This window comes from Carcharhinus amblyrhynchos, unplaced genomic scaffold (genome assembly GCF_965287045.1).
Source record: "Carcharhinus amblyrhynchos unplaced genomic scaffold, sCarAmb.v2.hapA scaffold_952, whole genome shotgun sequence".
Lineage (NCBI taxonomy): Eukaryota > Metazoa > Chordata > Chondrichthyes > Carcharhiniformes > Carcharhinidae > Carcharhinus > Carcharhinus amblyrhynchos.
Window position 1 is genome coordinate 1 of NW_027650692.1, and position 20,642 is coordinate 20,642.

The 20,642-nt window shown below is 54.4% G+C and overlaps 1 protein-coding gene across 1 annotated transcript; it reads left to right on the top strand.

The window, feature by feature from the left end:
* Positions 1–1,502: 1,502 nt before the first annotated feature.
* On the top strand, positions 1,503–16,350 carry LOC145340355 (ribonuclease inhibitor-like). Its single transcript, XM_080184810.1, is given in 7 exon segments — positions 1,503–1,732; positions 6,974–7,144; positions 10,432–10,602; positions 11,342–11,512; positions 12,921–12,948; positions 12,950–13,089; positions 16,219–16,350. Coding segments are annotated over 7 exon segments (999 nt in total). The 3' UTR covers positions 16,307–16,350.
* The last annotated feature ends 4,292 nt before the right edge of the window (positions 16,351–20,642 follow it).

A 20,642-nucleotide genomic window follows, 5' to 3' on the forward strand; every position in this document is an offset into this window, starting at 1 on the left:
CGCCATTCAATAAGATCGTGGCTGATCTGAAGTGGCTCAGTTCCACTTTCCCGCTTTCTCCCCTTAATTCCCCTGTCTATCAGAAACCTATCTACCCGTGACTTAAGTACATTTAGCGAGGCAGCCTCCACCACTTCAACGGGCAGAGAATTCCAGAGATTCACCACCCTTTGAGTGAAGAAGTTCCTCCTCAACTCCGTTCTAAACCGCACCCCCCCTTATCTTGAGGCTGTGCCCTCTAGTCCTGCTGTCCTTTCTGAGCGGGAAGAATCTCTCTACCTCTACCCTATCCATCCCATTTATCATCTTATACATCTCTATAAGATCCCCCCTCATCCTTCTAAACTCCAACGAGTACAGACCCAGTCTATTTAGTCTCTCTTCATAGTCCAACCCCCTCATCTCCGATATCAGCCTAGTGAACCTCCTCTGCACTCCCTCCAAGGCCAAATATCCTTGCGTAAGTGCGGCGACCAAAACTGCACACAGTACTCCAGCTGCGGCCTCACCAATGCCCTATACAGCTGCAGCAAGACCTCCCTACTTTTATATTCAATCCCCCTCGCTATGAAGGCCAGCATCCCATTCGCCTTCCTGACCACCTGCTGCACCTGCAGACTGGGTTTTTGCGACTCATGCACAAGGACCCCGAGGTCCCTCTGCACCGTCGCCTGCTGCAGTTTTTCTCCCTTTAAATAATAATCTCTCCTATTATTATTCCTGCCAAAGTGGATAACCTCACACTTGCTAACATTGTACTCCATCTGCCAGTGTGTTTGTCCCCAGATCCCTGGAGACAGTGGGGTGGTGAAGAAGGTGGATGGAACACTCACCTTTATCAATCGGGGGATCGATTACAGACAGGTCACGATGGGGTTGTGTAGGACTTTAGTGAGGCCGCAGCTGGAGCACTGTGTACAGTTCTGTTCGCCACATTATCAGAAGAATGTGATTGTACTGGAGGGGGTGCAGAGGAGATTTACCAGGATGCTGCCTGGGATGGAACATTGAAGTTATGAAGAGAAGTAGGGTCGGCTGTGTTGTTTCCATTGGAGCAGAGAAGACTGAGGGGTGACCTGATCGAGATGTACAAGATTATGAGAGACATGGACAGGGTGGATAAAGAGCAGCTATTCCCTTAGTTGAAGTGTCAGTTACGAGGGGGACTCAGGTTCAAGGTGAATGGTGGGAGGGTTTGGGGGGGGGATGTGAGGCAAAACTTATTTGCCCCGGGGGTGGTGAGGGTCTAGAATGCGCTGCCTGGGGGGGTGGTGGAACGTCACATCCTTTAAACAGTACCTGGATGAGCACTTGGCGCATCGTAACATTCAGGGCTACAGCCAAGTGCTGACAACTGGGATTAGGTATTTCTCGTGTGTTGGTGCAGACTCGATGGGCTGAAGGGCCTCTCCTGCACTGTATGATTCTATGTTGATGGGGACAGATTCTCTGTTTCGTTGTGACGAGGGGATCTCGGCCTGGGAGACGACAGTTCCCCTGGGATGATCCCAGGGGATTGTATTCCTGTATCTGACCTGCTGACCCCTGTGTTTGGAGCCAGGTTGAGGAATAGCAGACTGACAAGTGCCTCAGGCCCAAGACTGGCTTTAGCGATAAGAAACAGCTGGAGTTTAACACATCTGGACCTCAATGATAATTCCCTGAAAGATTCCGGATTGCTGGATATCTACCAATGCCTCAAAGATCCCAACTGCAGGATAGAGAGCCTGAAGTAAGTAAACAGGGGCAGATGTGGAGGGACGGAGGGAGGGAGGGAGTGTCACAGTTTGGGGACGGAGGGAGGGAGGGAGTGTCACAGTTTGGGGACGGAGGGAGGGAGGGAGTGTCACAGTTTGGAGACGGAGGGAGTGTCACAGTTTGGAGATGGAGGGAGGGAGTGTCACAGTTTGGGGACAGAGGGAGGGAGGGAGTGTCACAGTTTGGAGACAGAGGGAGGGAGGGAGTGTCACAGTTTGGGGGCGGAGGGAGGGAGGGAGTGTCACAGTTTGGAGACAGAGGGAGGGAGGGAGTGTCACAGTTTGGGGACGAAGGGAGGGAGGGAGTGTCACAGTTTGGGGAGGGAGGGAGGGAGTGTCACAGTTTGGGGAGGGAGGGAGGGAGTGTCACAGTTTGGGGACGGAGGGAGGGAGGGAGTGTCACAGTTTGGGGACGGAGGGAGGGAGGGAGTGTCACAGTTTGGGGACAGAGGGAGGGAGGGAGTGTCACAGTTTGGGGGCGGAGGGAGGGAGGGAGTGTCACAGTTTGGGGACGGAGGGAGGGAGGGAGGGAGTGTCACAGTTTGGAGACAGAGGGAGGGAGGGAGTGTCACAGTTTGGGGAGGGAGGGAGGGAGTGTCACAGTTTGGGGAGGGAGGGAGGGAGGGAGTGTCACAGTTTGGGGACGGAGGGAGGGAGGGAGTGTCACAGTTTGGGGACGGAGGGAGGGAGGGAGGGTGTGTCACAGTTTGGGGACGGAGGGAGGGAGGGAGTGTCACAGTTTGGGGACAGAGGGAGGGAGGGAGTGTCACAGTTTGGGGACGGACGGAGGGAGGGAGTGTCACAGTTTGGGGACGGAGGGAGGGAGTGTCACAGTTTGGAGACAGAGGGAGGGAGGGAGTGTCACAGTTTGGGGACGGAGGGAGGGAGGGAGTGTCACAGTTTGGGGACGGAGGGAGGGAGGGAGTGTCACAGTTTGGGGGCGGAGGGAGGGAGTGTCACAGTTTGGGGACGGAGGGAGGGAGGGAGTGTCACAGTTTGGGGAGGGAGGGAGTGTCACAGTTTGGGGACGGAGGGAGGGAGGGAGTGTCACAGTTTGGGGAGGGAGGGAGGGAGAGTCACAGTTTGGGGACAGAGGGAGGGAGGGAGTGTCACAGTTTGGAGAGGAGGGAGGGAGTGTCACAGTTTGGAGAGGGAGGGAGGGAGAGTCACAGTTTGGAGAGGGAGGGAGGGAGAGTCACAGTTTGGGGACGGAGGGAGTGTCACAGTTTGGGGAGGGAGGGAGGGAGGGAGTGTCACAGTTTGGAGAGGGAGGGAGGGAGGGAGTGTCACAGTTTGGGGACAGAGGGAGGGAGGGAGTGTCACAGTTTGGAGACAGAGGGAGGGAGGGAGAGTCACAGTTTGGGGACAGAGGGAGGGAGGGAGTGTCACAGTTTGGGGACAGAGGGAGGGAGGGAGTGTCACAGTTTGGGGACGGAGGGAGGGAGGGAGTGTCACAGTTTGGGGACAGAGGGAGGGAGGGAGTGTCACAGTTTGGGGACGGAGGGAGGGAGGGAGTGTCACAGTTTGGGGACGGAGGGAGGGAGGGAGTGTCACAGTTTGGGGAGGGAGGGAGTGTCACAGTTTGGGGACGGAGGGAGGGAGGGAGTGTCACAGTTTGGGGAGGGAGGGAGGGAGAGTCACAGTTTGGGGACAGAGGGAGGGAGGGAGTGTCACAGTTTGGAGAGGGAGGGAGTGTCACAGTTTGGAGAGGGAGGGAGGGAGAGTCACAGTTTGGAGAGGGAGGGAGGGAGAGTCACAGTTTGGGGACAGAGGGAGGGAGGGAGTGTCACAGTTTGGAGAGGGAGGGAGGGAGAGTCACAGTTTGGGGACAGAGGGAGGGAGGGAGTGTCACAGTTTGGGGACAGAGGGAGGGAGGGAGTGTCACAGTTTGGGGACGGAGGGAGGGAGGGAGTGTCACAGTTTGGGGACAGAGGGAGGGAGGGAGTGTCACAGTTTGGGGACGGAGGGAGGGAGGGAGTGTCACAGTTTGGGGACGGAGGGAGGGAGGGAGGGAGTGTCACAGTTTGGGGGCGGAGGGAGGGAGGGAGTGTCACAGTTTGGGGACGGAGGGAGGGAGGGAGTGTCACAGTTTGGGGACGGAGGGAGGGAGGGAGTGTCACAGTTTGGAGACGGAGGGAGGGAGGGAGTGTCACAGTTTGGGGACGGAGGGAGGGAGGGAGTGTCACAGTTTGGGGACGGAGGGAGGGAGGGAGTGTCACAGTTTGGGGACGGAGGGAGGGAGGGAGTGTCACAGTTTGGAGACGGAGGGAGGGAGGGAGTGTCACAGTTTGGGGACGGAGGGAGGGAGGGAGTGTCACAGTTTGGGGACGGAGGGAGGGAGGGAGTGTCACAGTTTGGGGACGGAGGGAGGGAGGGAGTGTCACAGTTTGGGGACGGAGGGAGGGAGGGAGTGTCACAGTTTGGAGACAGAGGGAGGGAGTGTCACAGTTTGGGGACGGAGGGAGGGAGGGAGTGTCACAGTTTGGGGACGGAGGGAGGGAGGGAGTGTCACAGTTTGGGGACGGAGGGAGGGAGGGAGTGTCACAGTTTGGGGACGGAGGGAGGGAGGGAGTGTCACAGTTTGGGGACGGAGGGAGGGGAGGGAGGGAGTGTCACAGTTTGGGGACAGAGGGAGGGAGGGAGTGTCACAGTTTGGGGACGGAGGGAGGGAGGGAGTGTCACAGTTTGGGGACGGAGGGAGGGAGTGTCACAGTTTGGGGGCGGAGGGAGGGAGGGAGTGTCACAGTTTGGAGACGGAGGGAGGGAGGGAGTGTCACAGTTTGGGGACGGAGGGAGGGAGGGAGTGTCACAGTTTGGGGACGGAGGGAGGGAGGGAGTGTCACAGTTTGGAGACAGAGGGAGGGAGGGAGTGTCACAGTTTGGAGATGGAGGGAGGGAGGGAGTGTCACAGTTTGGGGACGGAGGGAGGGAGGGAGTGTCACAGTTTGGAGACAGAGGGAGGGAGGGAGTGTCACAGTTTGGGGACGGAGGGAGGGAGGGAGTGTCACAGTTTGGAGACAGAGGGAGGGAGGGAGTGTCACAGTTTGGGGACTGAGGGAGGGAGGGAGTGTCACAGTTTGGGGGCGGAGGGAGGGAGGGAGTGTCACAGTTTGGAGACAGAGGGAGGGAGGGAGGGAGTGTCACAGTTTGGGGACAGAGGGAGGGAGGGAGTGTCACAGTTTGGAGACAGAGGGAGGGAGGGAGTGTCACAGTTTGGGGACAGAGGAGGGAGGGAGTGTCACAGTTGGGGACGGAGGGAGGGAGGGAGTGTCACAGTTTGCAGTAATTGAGTGAAAGTCTACTTTCTTGTCACTAACAGCCTGTTTTGTGAAGCGAGGGGAACGGCTGTTCCTGCAGTTCCCAATCAGGTAGATTTCACCTCGGGACACGATTCCTGTCTGGGTCAAGTTCCAGGTTAAAACCCCTGCCAGCTGCTTCCCATTGCAATGTGTGTGTGTTTGTTCAGTAAGCAGCTGCTAAATGAACCCCATGGGTAAATCTATTCACAATTCCTTTGGCCTTTGTGATCATCACAATTCCCCTCCAGCACCCTGCTGTAAGGATGTCTGTTCCAACACTTGGCACTCAGGTGGAGCTCCGTCAATGGTGGGGCTAGCTCAGGATGTGTAAACTCAACAGTGGATCTTCTGTTTCAGAGAGAGTGTCACTGACTTACTGAAATAGGTAGTGGTTCAGGCCAGAACCCTCCTCCTTCAGTCTCCATCTCGGAGTCTGTACCTTCACTATCCAGAGTGGACAATGTGAAATCAGGTTCAAACTGAGGGCTGGTATTTCCCTGCTGGGACTGCACCCTCCCTGTCAAGTTTTGGAACAATCAACTCAATCTAGTGTGAACACGATATCCTAGTCATCGCTCAGCTGGAGTTACACCCATTGTAGTGTGCGGTGTTATCCTCGGATCAAACAGAATCCCTGCCAGTTCCCTCATCATGGAAACCACCTGAGTCTCTCCTTTGAGGGAGGTCTTGCTAACGTTTTGGAAGATGGCACACGCTGGTGAGGTCCGAAAGGCAAACAGGTACACTCAGAGTCTCCTGTGTGTGTTAATTGTCACATTTTCCCAGGCGGACTGGTCTAATTCAAGCTGGCGGTAAGAGTAGATCAGTCTCTTACTCCAGGCCAGTGGAAAATGTCCTTCTACCTGTTAATGTGGAGTACAGATCTTTGATCTGGGCCACAGGGGACCTATTGAGTTTGGAGGGTATTAGCTGTCAGTTTAAAGCCCCCACAGAGACAAACTGATTTGTCGGGCTTTAGAACAGGGACTATCAGTGTAGCCCATTCTGCAAACTGCACTGGCCTCGTTATAGCCAACCTTTAAAAGACACCATGACTGTTTCCACCTTCTCCAACACGGAGTAAGGGACTGGCCTGGCTCTGATGTACTGAGTTATGGCGTCAGGGTCAATGCCTACCTTCACCTTTTAAATTAATTCATGGGACACAGGGGTCACTGGCTGGACACCATTTATAGTAGTGGTGGTGAACTGCCTTCTTGAACCGCTGCTCTCCACGTGCTGTAGGTACACCCACGGTGCTGTTAGTGGGGGGGAGTTCCAGGATTGTTATTGGACATCAGTCACTCTTGTGTGGTGTAGGTACACCCACAGTGCTGTTAGGGAGGGAGTTCCAGGATTGTTATTGGACATCAGTCAGTCCGTGTGGTGTAGGTACACCCACAGTGCTGTTAGGGAGGGAGTTCCAGGATTGTTATTGGACATCAGTCAGTCCCGTGTGGTGTAGGTACACCCACAGTGCTGTTAGGGAGGGAGTTCCAGGATTTTGACCCAGTGACAGTGAAGGAACGGCCGATATATTTCCAAGTCAGGATGGTGTGTGTGGGGCTTGGAGGGGGAGCTTGCAGGTGGTGGTGTTCCCCATGTGTCTGCTGCCCTTGTCCTTCTAGGTGGTAGAGGTGGCGGGTTTGGAAGGTGCTGTTGAAGGAACCTTGGTGAGTCACTGCAGTGCATCTTGTAGATGGTACACACGGCTGCCTCTGTGTGTCGGTGGTGGAGGGAGTGAATGTTGAGGGTGGGGGTTAGTGTGTCGATGGAGTGGGGGCTGCTTTGTCCTGGATGGTGTTGAGCTTCTCGAGTGTTGTTGGGAGTTATGGGGTGTAAAGTGAATCAGAGAATGATCGGGGATTGTTAAACCTGTGGCTCTGCCCCCTTTCTCTCTCCATTCCACTCGTACAGATTGGAGTCCAATGATCTGACTGAGGGGTGCTGCATGGAGCTTGGATCCGCTCTGGCTGAGAACCAGACTGTGAAAGAACTCAGCCTCAACTTTAACCCGCTCGGGGACTCGGGCCTCGAGCTCCTCCAGCGGACCATGAGGAAACGCAGCTGTAAACTCCACACTCTCAGGTAGGTTCTCACTCAACCTCAACTCATATCACAGCCATTAACACACACACAGCCTCCTTCACAGGAACCCAGAGTCAGCCATCAAAACAACTCCCAGCACCAAGAGGGAGGTTCGAAGGAGTGTACTGAACGCAGAGAGAGGGAGAGACAGAGGGAGGAGAGAGACAGGGGGAGGGAGAGAGACAGAGGGAGGGAGAGACAGGGGGAGGGAGAGAGACAGAGGGAGGGAGAGAGACAGAGAGATGTGGAGAGGTTCAGGGAGGGAGTTCCAGAGTTTAGGGTCCCCAGGCAGCTGAAGGCACGGCCACCAATGGTGGAGCGATGGGAATCGGGGGATGCTCGAGAGGCCGGAATCAGAGGAACACAGAAATCTCGGAGGGTCGTAGGAGGTTACAGAGATAGGGAAGGAGGGAGCGAGGGAGGGATTTGAACAGGAGGATGAGGATTGTAGGGGCTAGAGAAGGTTACAGAGATAGGGAGAGAGGGGGTGAGGGAGGGATTTAAACAGGAGGGTGAGAATTTTAGGGGCTGGAGGAGGTTACAGAGATAGGGAGGGAGGGAGTGAGGGAGGGATTTGAACAGGAGGATGAGGATTGTAGGGGCTGGAGGAGGTTACAGAGATAGGGAGGGAGGGGGGCGAGGGAGGGATTTGAACAGGAGAATGAGGATTGTAAGGGATGGAGGAGGTTACAGAGATAGGGAAGGAGGGAGCGAGGGAGGGATTTGAACAGGAGGATGAGGATTGTAGGGGCTGGAGGAGGTTACAGAGATAGGGAGGGAGGGGGTGAGGGAGGGATTTAAACAGGAGGTGAGAATTTTAGGGGCTGGAGGAGGTTACAGAGATAGGGAGGGAGGGGGTGAGGATGTAAGAGTCGGGGTTATTGATAGACTGTGAGGCAGTGTAGGCAGTGAGGGGTACAGGTAGTCTGGTTAACAGGGTCACACTGGGGTTAGTGAATCTGCGAGAGTTTGCAGTGTTGTAGACCAGTCCCTCAGACCTTTATCTACAGCCCCAGAGGAAAATCATTCAGACAGTGAAGGTGATCTTTGAATATCTCTCTCTGTCTGCCTGCCCCGATAGAAAGATTGGAACTCAGAGTAAGAGTTCTGTCTGACAGGCGAGAATCTTTCTGATGGATAATGAATTCACTTTCTGCCTGGAGTAGAAAGGCCATGTTATAGAGTCAGAGAGGTTTACAGCACGGAAACAGGCCCTTCGGCCCAACCTCTCCATGCTGGCCCTTTTTAAAAACCCCTGAACTAATCCCAATTGCCCGCATTTGTCCCATATCTCTCTATACCCATCGTACCCATGTAACTGTCTAAATGCTTTTTAAAACATAAAATTATACCCGCCTCTACTACTGCCTCTGGCAGCTTGTTCCAGACACTCACCACCCTCTGTGTGAAAAAATTGCCCCTCTGGACCCTTTTGTATCTCTCCCCTCTCACCTTAAATCTATACCCTCTAGTTTTAGACTCCCCTACCTTTGGGAAAAGACATTGACTATCTAGCTGATCTGTGCCCCTCATTATTTTATAGACCTCTATAAGATCACCCCTCAGCCTCCTACGCTCCAGAGAAAAAAGTCCCAGTCTATCCAGCCTCTCCTTATAACTCAATCCATCAAATCCTGGTGTATCCTGAGGGGGGATGGGATTGGTTGAGTAATTGGTGATTGGCTGGAGCTCTGCACGGAAGTTTCCAGAAACACGTTTGGTGAGACTTGTCTGAGAACGGGTGTGATTGGATGGGAGAGAGGGAACGAGTGGAACTTTCCCAAGCTGGAAACTGGGATTTAACCAAAACCCTCGACGGGAATCAGTCACCGTTTGGCTGAAGGGGGGGATTAGATTCTCTCCGTCTCTCCCTCTCCGTCTCTCTCCCTCTCCGTCTCTCCCTCTCCGTCTCTCTCCCTCTCCGTCTCTCTCCCTCTCCGTCTCTCTCCCTCTCCGTCTCTCTCCCTCTCCGTCTCTCCCTCTCCGTCTCTCTCCCTCTCCGTCTCTCCCTCTCCGTCTCTCTCCCTCTCCGTCTCTCCCTCTCCGTCTCTCTCCCTCTCCGTCTCTCTCCCTCTCCGTCTCTCTCCCTCTCCGTCTCTCTCCCTCTCCGTCTCTCTCCCTCTCCGTCTCTCTCCCTCTCCGTCTCTCTCCCTCTCCGTCTCTCTCCCTCTCCGTCTCTCTCCCTCTCCGTCTCTCTCCCTCTCCGTCTCTCTCCCTCTCCGTCTCTCTCCCTCTCCGTCTCTCTCCCTCTCCGTCTCTCTCCCTCTCCGTCTCTCTCCCTCTCCGTCTCTCTCCCTCTCCGTCTCTCTCCCTCTCCGTCTCTCTCCCTCTCCGTCTCTCTCCCTCTCTGTCTCTCTCCCTCTCTGTCTCTCTCCCTCTCTGTCTCTCTCCCCTCTCTGTCTCTCTCCCTCTCTGTCTCTCTCTCCCGACCTCGGGGTCCTTGTGCATGAGTCGCAAAAACCCAGCTTGCAGGTGCAGCAGGTGGTCAGGAAGGCGAATGGGATGCTGGCCTTCATAGCGAGGGGGATTGAATATAAAAGTAGGGAGGTCTTGCTGCAGCTGTATAGGGCATTGGTGAGGCCGCAGCTGGAGTACTGTGTGCAGTTTTGGGCGCCGCACCTGCGCAAGGATATTTGGCCTTGGAGGGAGTGCAGAGGAGGTTTACTAGGCTGATACCGGAGTTGAGGGGGTTGAGCTATGAGGAGAGGCTGAATAAACTAGGCTTGTACTCGTTAGAGTTAGAAGAATGAGGGGAGATCTCATTGAGACGTATAAGATGATGAATGGGATGGATAGGATAGAGGTGGAGAGACTCTTCCCGCTCAAAAAAGACAGTAGGACTAGGGGGCACAGCCTCAAGATAAAGGGGGGGCGGTTCAGAACGGAGTTGAGGAGGAACTTCTTCACTCAAAGGGTGGTGAATCTCTGGAATTCTCTGCCCGTTGAAGTGGTGGAGGCTGCCTCGCTAAATATTTTTAAGAAGCGGGTTGATGGGTTTTTGATAAGAGAGGGGATTAAGGGTTATGGGGAGAGGGCGGGAAAGTGGAACTGAGCCACGACAGATCAGCCATGATCTTATTGAATGGCGGGGCAGGCTCTAAGGGCTAGATGGCCTACTCCTGCTCCTATTTCTTATGTTCTTATGTTCTTATGTTCTCTCTGTCTCTCCCTCTCTGTCTCTCTCCCTCTCTGTCTCTCTCCCTCTCCGTCTCTCCCTCTCCGTCTCTCCCTCTCTGTCTCTCCCTCTCTGTCTCTCTCTGACTCCTGTTCTCTCTCTCTGTGTCCAGGTTGAACAGTACAAACCTAACGGAATGTTCTGGACCAGTGCTGTCTGACCTGCTGGAGAATAATCCCACATTGAGGAACATTGATCTCAGCAGCAATGAGTTGAAGGATGAAGGAGCCAGACTGGTTTTCCAGGCATTGGAGAAATCGGACAGTCAGCTGGAAGCATTCTGGTGAGTTGGTGAAGGAATTGGAGACGGATTCTCCGAGGGGAGAACGGACAAACCTCTGGGAAGGGCAATCTCACACAGACCCTGTGTGTTCTGGTCATCGTGTGACCCTGTCCACCCCCCACAGCCACAGTCTGACCGAAATCCAAAACTAACACAAGGATTCCCCAGGACCGTCCGTCGCTTGAGTCAGACTCCCTCCCTCCGTCCCCTCTCCCCCCCTCCCTCCCTCCCTCTGTCCCCCCCTCCCTCCCTCCGTCCCCACACTGTGACACTCCCTCCCTCCCTCCGTCCCAATCTGTTTACCCCCTCTCCCCTCCCTCCTGTCACCCTGTCTGGGTGTTGAGTGATCGTTGAGATGTTTTTCTCCGTAACTCTGGTGGGTTTGGAAGGTGCTGTGGAAGGAGCCTTGGTGAGTCACTGCAGTGCATCTTGTAGATGGTACACACGGCTGCCTCTGTGTGTCGGTGGTGGAGGGAGTGAATGTTGAGGGTGGGGGTTAGTGTGTCGATCGAGTGGGGGCTGCTTTGTCCTGGATGGTGTCGAGCTTCTCGAGTGTTGTTGGGAGCTGCACTCATCCAGGCAAGTGGAGAGTATTCCATCACACTCCTGACTTGTGTCCTTGTAGATGGTGGACAGGCTTTGGGGGGGAGTCAGGAGGTGAGTTACTCTCTGCAGGATTCCCAGCCTCTGGGAGCCACAGTGTCAATTTCTGTCTCCTTGTTGTGATCCGTCTCCACAGGCTCCAGGACGTCTCAGTGACACAGGAATCTTGCGAAGCGTTTGCCTCCTTCCTGCGAGCGAACAAGACCTTGACATCGCTGCACCTGAAGGAGAACAGGTTGGGGGACGAGGGGCTGCGTCGTCTCTCGTGTGGCCTGAGGGATTCACGGTGTAAGCTGCAGGTCCTGAGGTAGGGGCGGCAGTGTCTGTTCACTCATCACAAAACCAGAACCAAGCTCCACACGACCCACCCTGAAAGTGCCAGCTCTCTGAATAAGTGATGTACTCACCTCCTCTCCTCCCCCCTCTCCTCCCCCCTCTCCTCCCCCCTCTCCCTCCTCTCCTCCCCCTCTCCTCCCCCCTCTCCCCCCTCTCCTCCCCCCTCTCCTCCCCCTCTCCCCCCTCTCCTCCCCCTCTCCTCCCCTCTCCCCCCTCTCCTCCCCCCTCTCCTCCCCTCTCCCCCCCTCCCTCCCCCTCTCCTCCCCCTCTCCTCCCCCTCTCCTCCCCCTCTCCTCCCCCCCTCCCCCCTCTCCTCTCCCCCCCTTCTCTCTGTAAATCTTTCCCTATTGAAAGTGTGTCCCCCTCTCCCGGGATCGGAGCACACGGATCAAGAAGGTGATTAGGGATGGTCCATAAATATGGATCTGGACCTGACACCCTCTGCCAGCCGAGACCACCCCCCCCTCCCCCAGCGTTACCCCAGTGATTCACCATCCGATCTCAGGCATCAGTGACTCTCTCTGTGCCTCCTCACTCTGTCTCTGTCCCCTTCACAAAGAAACAGGAGGCCATTCAGCCCATCGAGTCTGCCCTGCCTTTGAACACCATCATGGCTGATCTATGCTGGCCTCAGCTCTTTTCTCAGCCATTTCCCCATCAGCCTCTATTCCCCAATCGATCAAATATTTACCCAGCTCCAGTTTAAATCCTTCCAATGATCCCAGCCTCTAGCCGGGGGCCGAGAATCCCAGATTTCTAACACACCTCAGTTTGAAATATCTGGCCCTTTGTCCCCTCGTTCCAGACTCTCCCACTGGTGAAAACATCTCACCATCGACCCTATCGATCCCCCCTCAGGGTCTTAGACCCCTCACTCCTCTAAACCCTGAGGAATTCAGAGCCAGATTATTCAGTCTCTCCTGGTGGGACAACCCTCTCATCCCAGGGATTAGCCTGCTGAATCTCTTTTGCACTGTTTCCAGTGTCACTCTATCCTTCTTTAGGTGAGGTGATTAAAACTGTACACAGTATTCCTGTACAATTACCACAAATCCTCCCTATTTTTAAACTCCAGCTCCTTTGTGATAAAGGATAAAATACCGTTTATCTTCTCAGCTTGTTGGAGCTGCTTGCTCGCGTTTTGAGATTCGTGCACTCAAACACCCAGATCCCTCTGCACTTTGCTCACCTCTCTCCAATTGGATAATAATCTGCCTTTTGATTCCTTTGAGCAAAGTGTGCGACCTCACGCTGTCCCACATTGAATTCCATTGGCCAGGTTTCTACGCGATCCATCGGGATCCGGCTGCGGGATCACGGACGGGATCTTCACCCTGTCCTTTCACCCACACCTCCGGTAATTCTGTTCCTTCCTCCAGGCTGGACACGACATCCCTCAGTGACCAGGGGTGTGAAGGATCTGATCCAGGTTCTCGTGGGTAAGCAATCGATCAGCGAACTGACCCTTCCGTACAATTCCATTACTGATTCCTCCATCGATGCCCTGGTCCACCTGGTGAAGACCAGTCCACAGCTCCGAGAGATCAGGTACCTCCTCACGTCGAACCCTACACTGGGCCATTCAGCCCATCGAGCCTGCTCCACCTTCCTGTCTGCCCCCCCCCCCCCCACTTTAACCTTCAACTCCCCCTGTTTATCCTGCTTGGGATTGGGATGGGGAGGGTATCGTTGCCACAAAGGGCAGCATCTGCTGCCCATCTCTAAGTTGCCCTTTGGCTGAGCGAGACACTCAGTTCATTGCAGAGGGCAGTTGAGAGTGCCCCACATTCCTGTGGAGTCACCCGTAGGCCAGACCGGGGTAAGGACGGCAGATTTCCTTCCCGAAAGGACCCAGATGGGTTTTTCCATCAGTGGATGATGGTCACCATTCCTGAGACTGGTTTATATTCCAGACTTTTTAAAATTGAATTCAAACTCCACCCCAGGGGATTTGAAATTGGGACGAGATTAACCTGGGCCTCTGGATTTGGAGTTTAGCACCCGGACTGACATTGTCTTCACTGCCAGAAACCTACATTAGATTGAAGGAAAATATTGATGTATCATCTCACAAAGAGGAATACCTGGCCCGATAATCTGTAAAAAGTGTGCGAGAAGTGGAGTGACCCGCTCTTCAGCAACTCCTAGTGGTTAAATACAGAATAAATATCTCTCTCTAAAATCAACACGTAACAATTTATTTAACTGACTGTGAGCTAATTAACTAAACTATTAACTAATCAAATAAATCCCTTTTAACTACTATCTACTCCTGAATAAAACAAGATTCTAACGGTACGCTATTTCAATAAAATACAATTCCCACTCATTAACAAAATAGAATTTAGTCACTCTCTAAATTACAACCAGGTTTTGAGTCTTCTGGAATATTCTGGGTTTTCTCTGTTGATTTTTCTGTCTGGAACTTCTTTCTTCTTTGGTATCTTTGCTATCGAGATGATGCTCTCTCTAAGGCACAGATGAAGCTGAGAGCCAGTGATTAGTCAGTTAAATAAATTGTTACGTGTTGATTTTAGAGAGATATTTATTCCGTTTTTAACCACGAGGAGTTGCTGAAGAGCGGGTCACTCCACTTCTCGCACACATTTTACAGACTATAGGGCCAGGTATTCCTCTTTGAGTGTTTTGAGTTAGTTCTCAGAAGAGGGAGAATTCCACACACTGACCCCCCCTTCAAAGAGAAGAAATTCCTCCCTCCCTCCATCTTCGAGGGGACAGAGTTCCCCTTCTTCCAAAATGTGCACCCCCCCCCCCCCCCGACTTGTTCTAGATTCCCCCACATGAGGGGTGATGGGGGGGGGGGAGGGTGGCGTCCAAAAGGCCCAGGGTGGTACGGTACACAGTGGTTAACACTGCTGCTTCACAGCTCCAGAGATCCAGGTTCGATTCCCGGCTCAGATCACTGTCTGTGTGGAGTTTGCACATTCTCCTCGTGTCTGTGTGGGTTTTCTCCGTGCGCTCCGGTTTCCTCCCACAGTCCAAAGATGTGCGGGTTAGGCTGATTGGCCATGCTAAATTGCCCCTTAGTGTCCTGGGATGTGTAGGTTAGAGGGATTAGCGGGTAAATATTTAGGGATATGGGGGTAGGCCTTGGGTGGGATTGTGGTCGGTGCAGGCTCGATGGGCCGAAGGGCCTCTTTCTGCGCTGTAGGGTTTCTATGATTCAATAAAATCCCCTCTCATTCTCAACTCGCAATCGGTTCCAGGCCCCAATCTGCTCAAACCTTTCCCCGTTAAACAAACCCCCTTCACCCCAGGAATCAGCCCAGTGACCCTTCTCTGAGCTGTCTCCAATGCCAGTCTATCTCTCTCTCAGTAAGGAGACCAAAACTCTGCGCAGTACTCCAGCTGTGGAAACACTAACGCCCCTGACAGTTGTAGCGAGACTTCCTGACTTTTATACTCAAAGTGCCTCGCAAGGAAGGCCGTTACTCTCCACTTGCCTGGATAAGTGCAGCTCCCAACAACACTCGAGAAGCTCAACACCATCCAGGACAAAGCAGCCCCCACTCGATCGACACACTAACCCCACCTTCAACATTCACTCCCTCCACCACCGACACACAGAGGCAGCCGTGTGTACCATCTACAAGATGCACTGCAGCGACTCACCAAGGCTCCTTCAACAGCACCTTCCAAACCCACCACCTCTACCACCTAGAAGGACAAGGGCAGCAGACACATGGGGAACACCACCACCTGCAAGCTCCCCCTCCAAGCCCCACACACACCATCCTGACTTGGAAATATATTGGCCGTTCCTTCACTGTCACTGGGTCAAAATCCTGGAACTCCCTCCCTAACAGCACTGTGGGTGTACCTACACCACACGGGACTGACTGATGTCCAATAACAATCCTGGAACTCCCTCCCTAACAGCACTGTGGGTGTACCTACACCACACGGGACTGACTGATGTCCAATAACAATCCTGGAACTCCCTCCCTAACAGCACTGTGGGTGTACCTACACCACACGGGACTGACTGATGTCCAATAACAATCCTGGAACTCCCTCCCTAACAGCACTGTGGGTGTACCTACACCACACGGACTGACTGATGTCCAATAACAATCCTGGAACTCCCTCCCTAACAGCACTGTGGGTGTACCTACATCACATGGACTGACTGATGTCCAATAACAATCCTGGAACCCCCTCCCTAACAGCACTGTGGGTGTACCTACACCACACGGACTGACTGGTGTCCAATAACAATCCTGGAACCCCCTCCCTAACAGCACTGTGGATGTACCTACACCACACGGGACTGCAGAGGGTTGAGGTTGGCGTTAGACCCAGCACCTTCTCGAGGGGCAGTTAGGGATGGGTAATAAAGGCTGGGTCTAGACAGTGAACCTCAGACTCCTTAAATTAATTGTTTGAAATTTGCCTTTTTAATGCGGTGTGGTGTGCAGAAGCTGATGTTTTGTGATTCGGACACCGATATCCTTTAATATCACCGCGTTCCCCAGTCTCCCTGTTTGTTTTCTACTCATCCTGTTATTTGTGTGTGAAACCTGGGCTGTGTAATAGGGAGAGATTTGGTGTCTATCTTTTCTGTGTGTCTGTGCTAGGGGAGTACAGGGCTCAGTGGGTCAGAGCCTGCTCTCTGTCGCTGTTGATCACTCACTGATTGTATCTGTGTGTGTGCAGATTGAGAAGCAATAAGTTCACTCCCGGAGGAATCAAGAGGCTGAAGACCCTGGCCAGAGCTGGACTGACAATGTCAGTGGGAGACTGACTGCTCCCAGCTCTGGGGGTGGTGTGTCTCACACTCTCTCACACTCTCTCACACTCTCTCACACTCTCTCACACTCTCTCACACTCTCTCACACTCTCTCACACTCTCTCACACTCTCTCACACTCTCACACTCACACACACTCTCTCACACTCTCTCTCTCACACTCTCTCTCTCACACTCACACACTCTCTCACACACTCTCTCACACACTCTCTCACACACTCTCTCACACACTCTCTCACACACTCTCTCACACACTCTCTCACACACTCTCTCACACACTCTCTCACACACTCTCTCACACACTCTCTCACACACTCTCTCACACACTCTCTCACACACTCTCTCACACACTCTCTCACACACTCTCTCACACACTGCTCCAAACTTAGACCTCACAATGTACAGATGTATACAGCTGACAACACTGAATAAATACTTCCTGTTCAACTGTCTCACAGTGCTCCCAGTGTGGTCTAACCGAGGGATACGGAGACTGGAACTGTGCATGGTGCTCCCAGTGTGGGTCTAACTGAGGGATACGGAGATTGGAACTGTGCACGGTGCTCCCAGTGTGGTCTAACCGAGGGATACGGAGACTGGAACTGTGCACGGTGCTCCCAGTGTGGTCTAACCGAGGGATACGGAGACTGGAACTGTGCACGGTGCTCCCAGTGTGGTCTAACCGAGGGATACGGAGACTGGAACTGTGCACGGTGCTCCCAGCGTGGGTCTAACCGAGGGATACGGAGACTGGAACTGTGCACGGTGCTCCTAGCGTGGGTCTAACCGAGGGATACGGAGACTGGAACTGTGCACGGTGCTCCCAGTGTGGGTCTAACCGAGGGATATGGAGACTGGAACTGTGCACGGTGCTCCCAGCGTGGGTCTAACCGAGGGATACGGAGACTGGAACTGTGCACGGTGCTCCCAGTGTGGGTCTAACCGAGGGATACGGAGACTGGAACTGTGCACGGTGCTCCCAGTGTGGGTCTAACCGAGGGATACGGAGACTGGAACTGTGCACGGTGCTCCCAGTGTGGGTCTAACCGAGGGGATACGGAGACTGGAACTGTGCACAGTGGTGCCAGTGTGGGTCTAACCGAGGGGTACGGAGACTGGAACTGTGCACAGTGCTCCCAGTGTGGTCTAACCGAGGGATACGGAGACTGGAACTGTGCACGGTGCTCCCAGTGTGGTCTAACCGAGGGATACGGAGACTGGAACTGTGCACGGTGCTCCCAGTGTGGGTCTAACCGAGGGATACGGAGACCGGAACTGTGCACGGTGCTCCCAGTGTGTGTCTAACCGAGGGATACGGAGACCGGAACTGTGCACGGTGCTCCCAGTGTGGGTCTAACCGAGGGATACGGAGACCGGAACTGTGCACGGTGCTCCCAGTGTGGGTCTAACCGAGGGATACGGAGACTGGAACTGTGCACGGTGCTCCCAGTGTGGGTCTAACCGAGGGATACGGAGACCGGAACTGTGCACGGTGCTCCCAGTGTGGGTCTAACCGAGGGATACGGAGACTGGAACTGTGCACGGTGCTCCCAGCGTGGGTCTAACCGAGGGATACGGAGACTGGAACTCCGAATAATTTTACAAAAGGTGTTTCAATCGGATCAATGTCGAGAATATGTTTCCTCCTGTGGGTGAGACCAGAACACATTCGATATGAGAGAGTCACTGAGAAATCCAGTCACAGAGAATACAATACCCAGAGAGCAGGGACTCACTCCCATGGGGAGTGGGGAGAATGTGGGACTCGCTCCCATGGGGAGTGGGGAGAATGCGGGACTCGCTCCCACAGGGAGTGGGGGAGAATGTGGGACTCGCTCCCACGGGGAGTGGGGAGAATGTGGGACTCGCTCCCACGGGGGGAGTGGGGAGAATGTGGGACTCGCTCCCACGGGGAGTGGGGAGAATGTGGGACTCGCTCCCACGGGGAGTGGGGAGAATGTGGGACTCACTCCCACGGGGAGTGGGGAGAATGTGGGACTCGCTCCCACGGGGAGTGGGGAGAATGTGGGACTCGCTCCCACGGGGAGTGGGGAGAATGACCTCCCCCCCCATCCGCCTCCACCAAGAGAATAATTTCCATTTTCCATCTTCAATGGAAGGCCCCTTCACCCTGAAACTGTCCCCCCCCCACCCCCCACCCGTGTTCTAGATTCCCCCATACGGGGATGGGGAGGTGGGGGTGAACATCCTCTCAGCATATGTCGAGACCCCCCCCCTCCGCCAGGATCTGATCCGTTTCAATAAAATCCCCTCTCATTCTCAACTCGCAATCGGTTCCAGGCCCCAATCTGCTCAAACCTTTCCCCGTTAGACAAACCCCCTTCACCCCAGGAATCAGCCCAGTGACCCTTCTCTGAACTGTCTCCAATGCCAGTCTATCTCTCTCTCAGTAAGACGACCAAAACTCTGCGCAGTACTCCAGCTGCGGAAACACTAACGTCCCGAACAAAACACCCCAAAAACGTCCCTACTTTTATAATCCATTGCCCTGGAGACAGACGCTGACACTCCATTTGCCTCCCCAATCACTCACTGTATCTGCACACCAACCATTCCTCATTCCTGCACCAGGACGCCCAGATCCCTCTGCAACCTTCAATAACATTCTCCCTGACAAAATGGACAGGTTCCCGTGATCTCACCTTACACTCCAGCTGCCAAGTAACTCTCCCGCTGGCTTTCTCTGTGTGTGAGGTTCCTCTACAGGGTCCTCGAGTTCCCTTTACAGCTTATTAATGTTGTGGTGGTCAGCGAACCCCCCTGTCCTGTCCCGTCACCCTAATCATTGCTGGGCCCATTGAGAGTCCCGGGCTGATCCCTGGGAAACCTCATCGACCCGAAGAATACACAATTCTACCCAGTCTCTGCCCCCTGTTAGCCGGCCGATCCTCCATCCGTACTAATCTATAACCCAGCCCCAGCCCACTGAACCAGAGCAACGTTACCACACAGGAGGAGGCCAGTCGGCCCTTCGAGCCTGCTCCACCATTCAATATGATCATACCTGATGGTGCTCTTTCAGTATCCCATTCCCACTTTCTCTCCATTCCCCCTTGATCCCTTTCACCACACGGGCCACGTCCAGCTCCCTCTGGAACATAACTAACAAACAGCTTTCTGTGGGAGAGAATTCCACAGAGTGAAACTCTCTGGGTGAAGAAATTCTCCCTCATCTCAATCCTGAATGGTTTACTCCCTATCCTTAGACTGTGCCCCTAGTTCTGGACTTCCCAACATCGGGAATATTCTTCCCACATCCAGCCTGTCCGGTCCCATCAGGGTTTTATATGTTTCTATGACATCCCCTCTCATTCCTCTCAATTCCAGTGAGTACAAGCCCAGTGGATTCAGTCTCTCTTCATCTGTCAATCCTATCACTCCAGGAATCAGTCTGGTGAACCTTTGCTGGACTCCCTCAATAGCAAGAATTGCCCTTCCTCAGACCAGGAGACCAAAACTGCACACAGTACTCAAGGTGTGGCCTCACCAAGGCTCTGTATAACTGCAGCAATGATGTGGAGATACTGGCTCTGTGTAACTGCAGCAACAGTAAAAAGTCTGACAACACCAGGTTTTAGTCCAACCTATTTATTTGATAATATACTCACAAGCTTTCGAGGGGACTGCCTCTTTGTTAGGTGAATGGAGAGAACTCTTGTGAGTCTATTATCAAATAAATCGGTTGGACTAAAACCTGGTGTTGTCAGACTTTTTACTGTGTTTACCCCAGTCCAACGCTGGCATAGCCACATCATGACTGCAGCAAAACATCCTCACTCTGATACTCAAATCCTCTTCCAGCTCCCCCCCCCCCGACACGCTGCACCCCCCCCCAACACACTGCGCCCCCCCCCGACACACTGCACCCCCCCCCCCGACACACTGCACCCCCCCCCCCGACACACTGCACCCCCCCCCCGACACACTGCACCCCCCCCCCGACACACTGCACCCCCCCCCGACACACTGCACCCCCCCCCCGACACACTGCACCCCCCCCCCGACACACTGCACCCCCCCCGACACACTGCACCCCCCCCCGACACACTGCACCCCCCCCCGACACACTGCACCCCCCCCGACACACTGCACCCCCCCCCCGACACACTGCACCCCCCCCCCGACACACTGCACCCCCCCCCCGACACACTGCACCCCCCCCCCCGACACACTGCACCCCCCCCCCGACACACTGCACCCCCCCCGACACACTGCACCCCCCCCCGACACACTGCACCCCCCCCCCGACACACTGCACCCCCCCCCCGACACACTGCACCCCCCCCGACACACTGCGCCCCCCCCCCCCG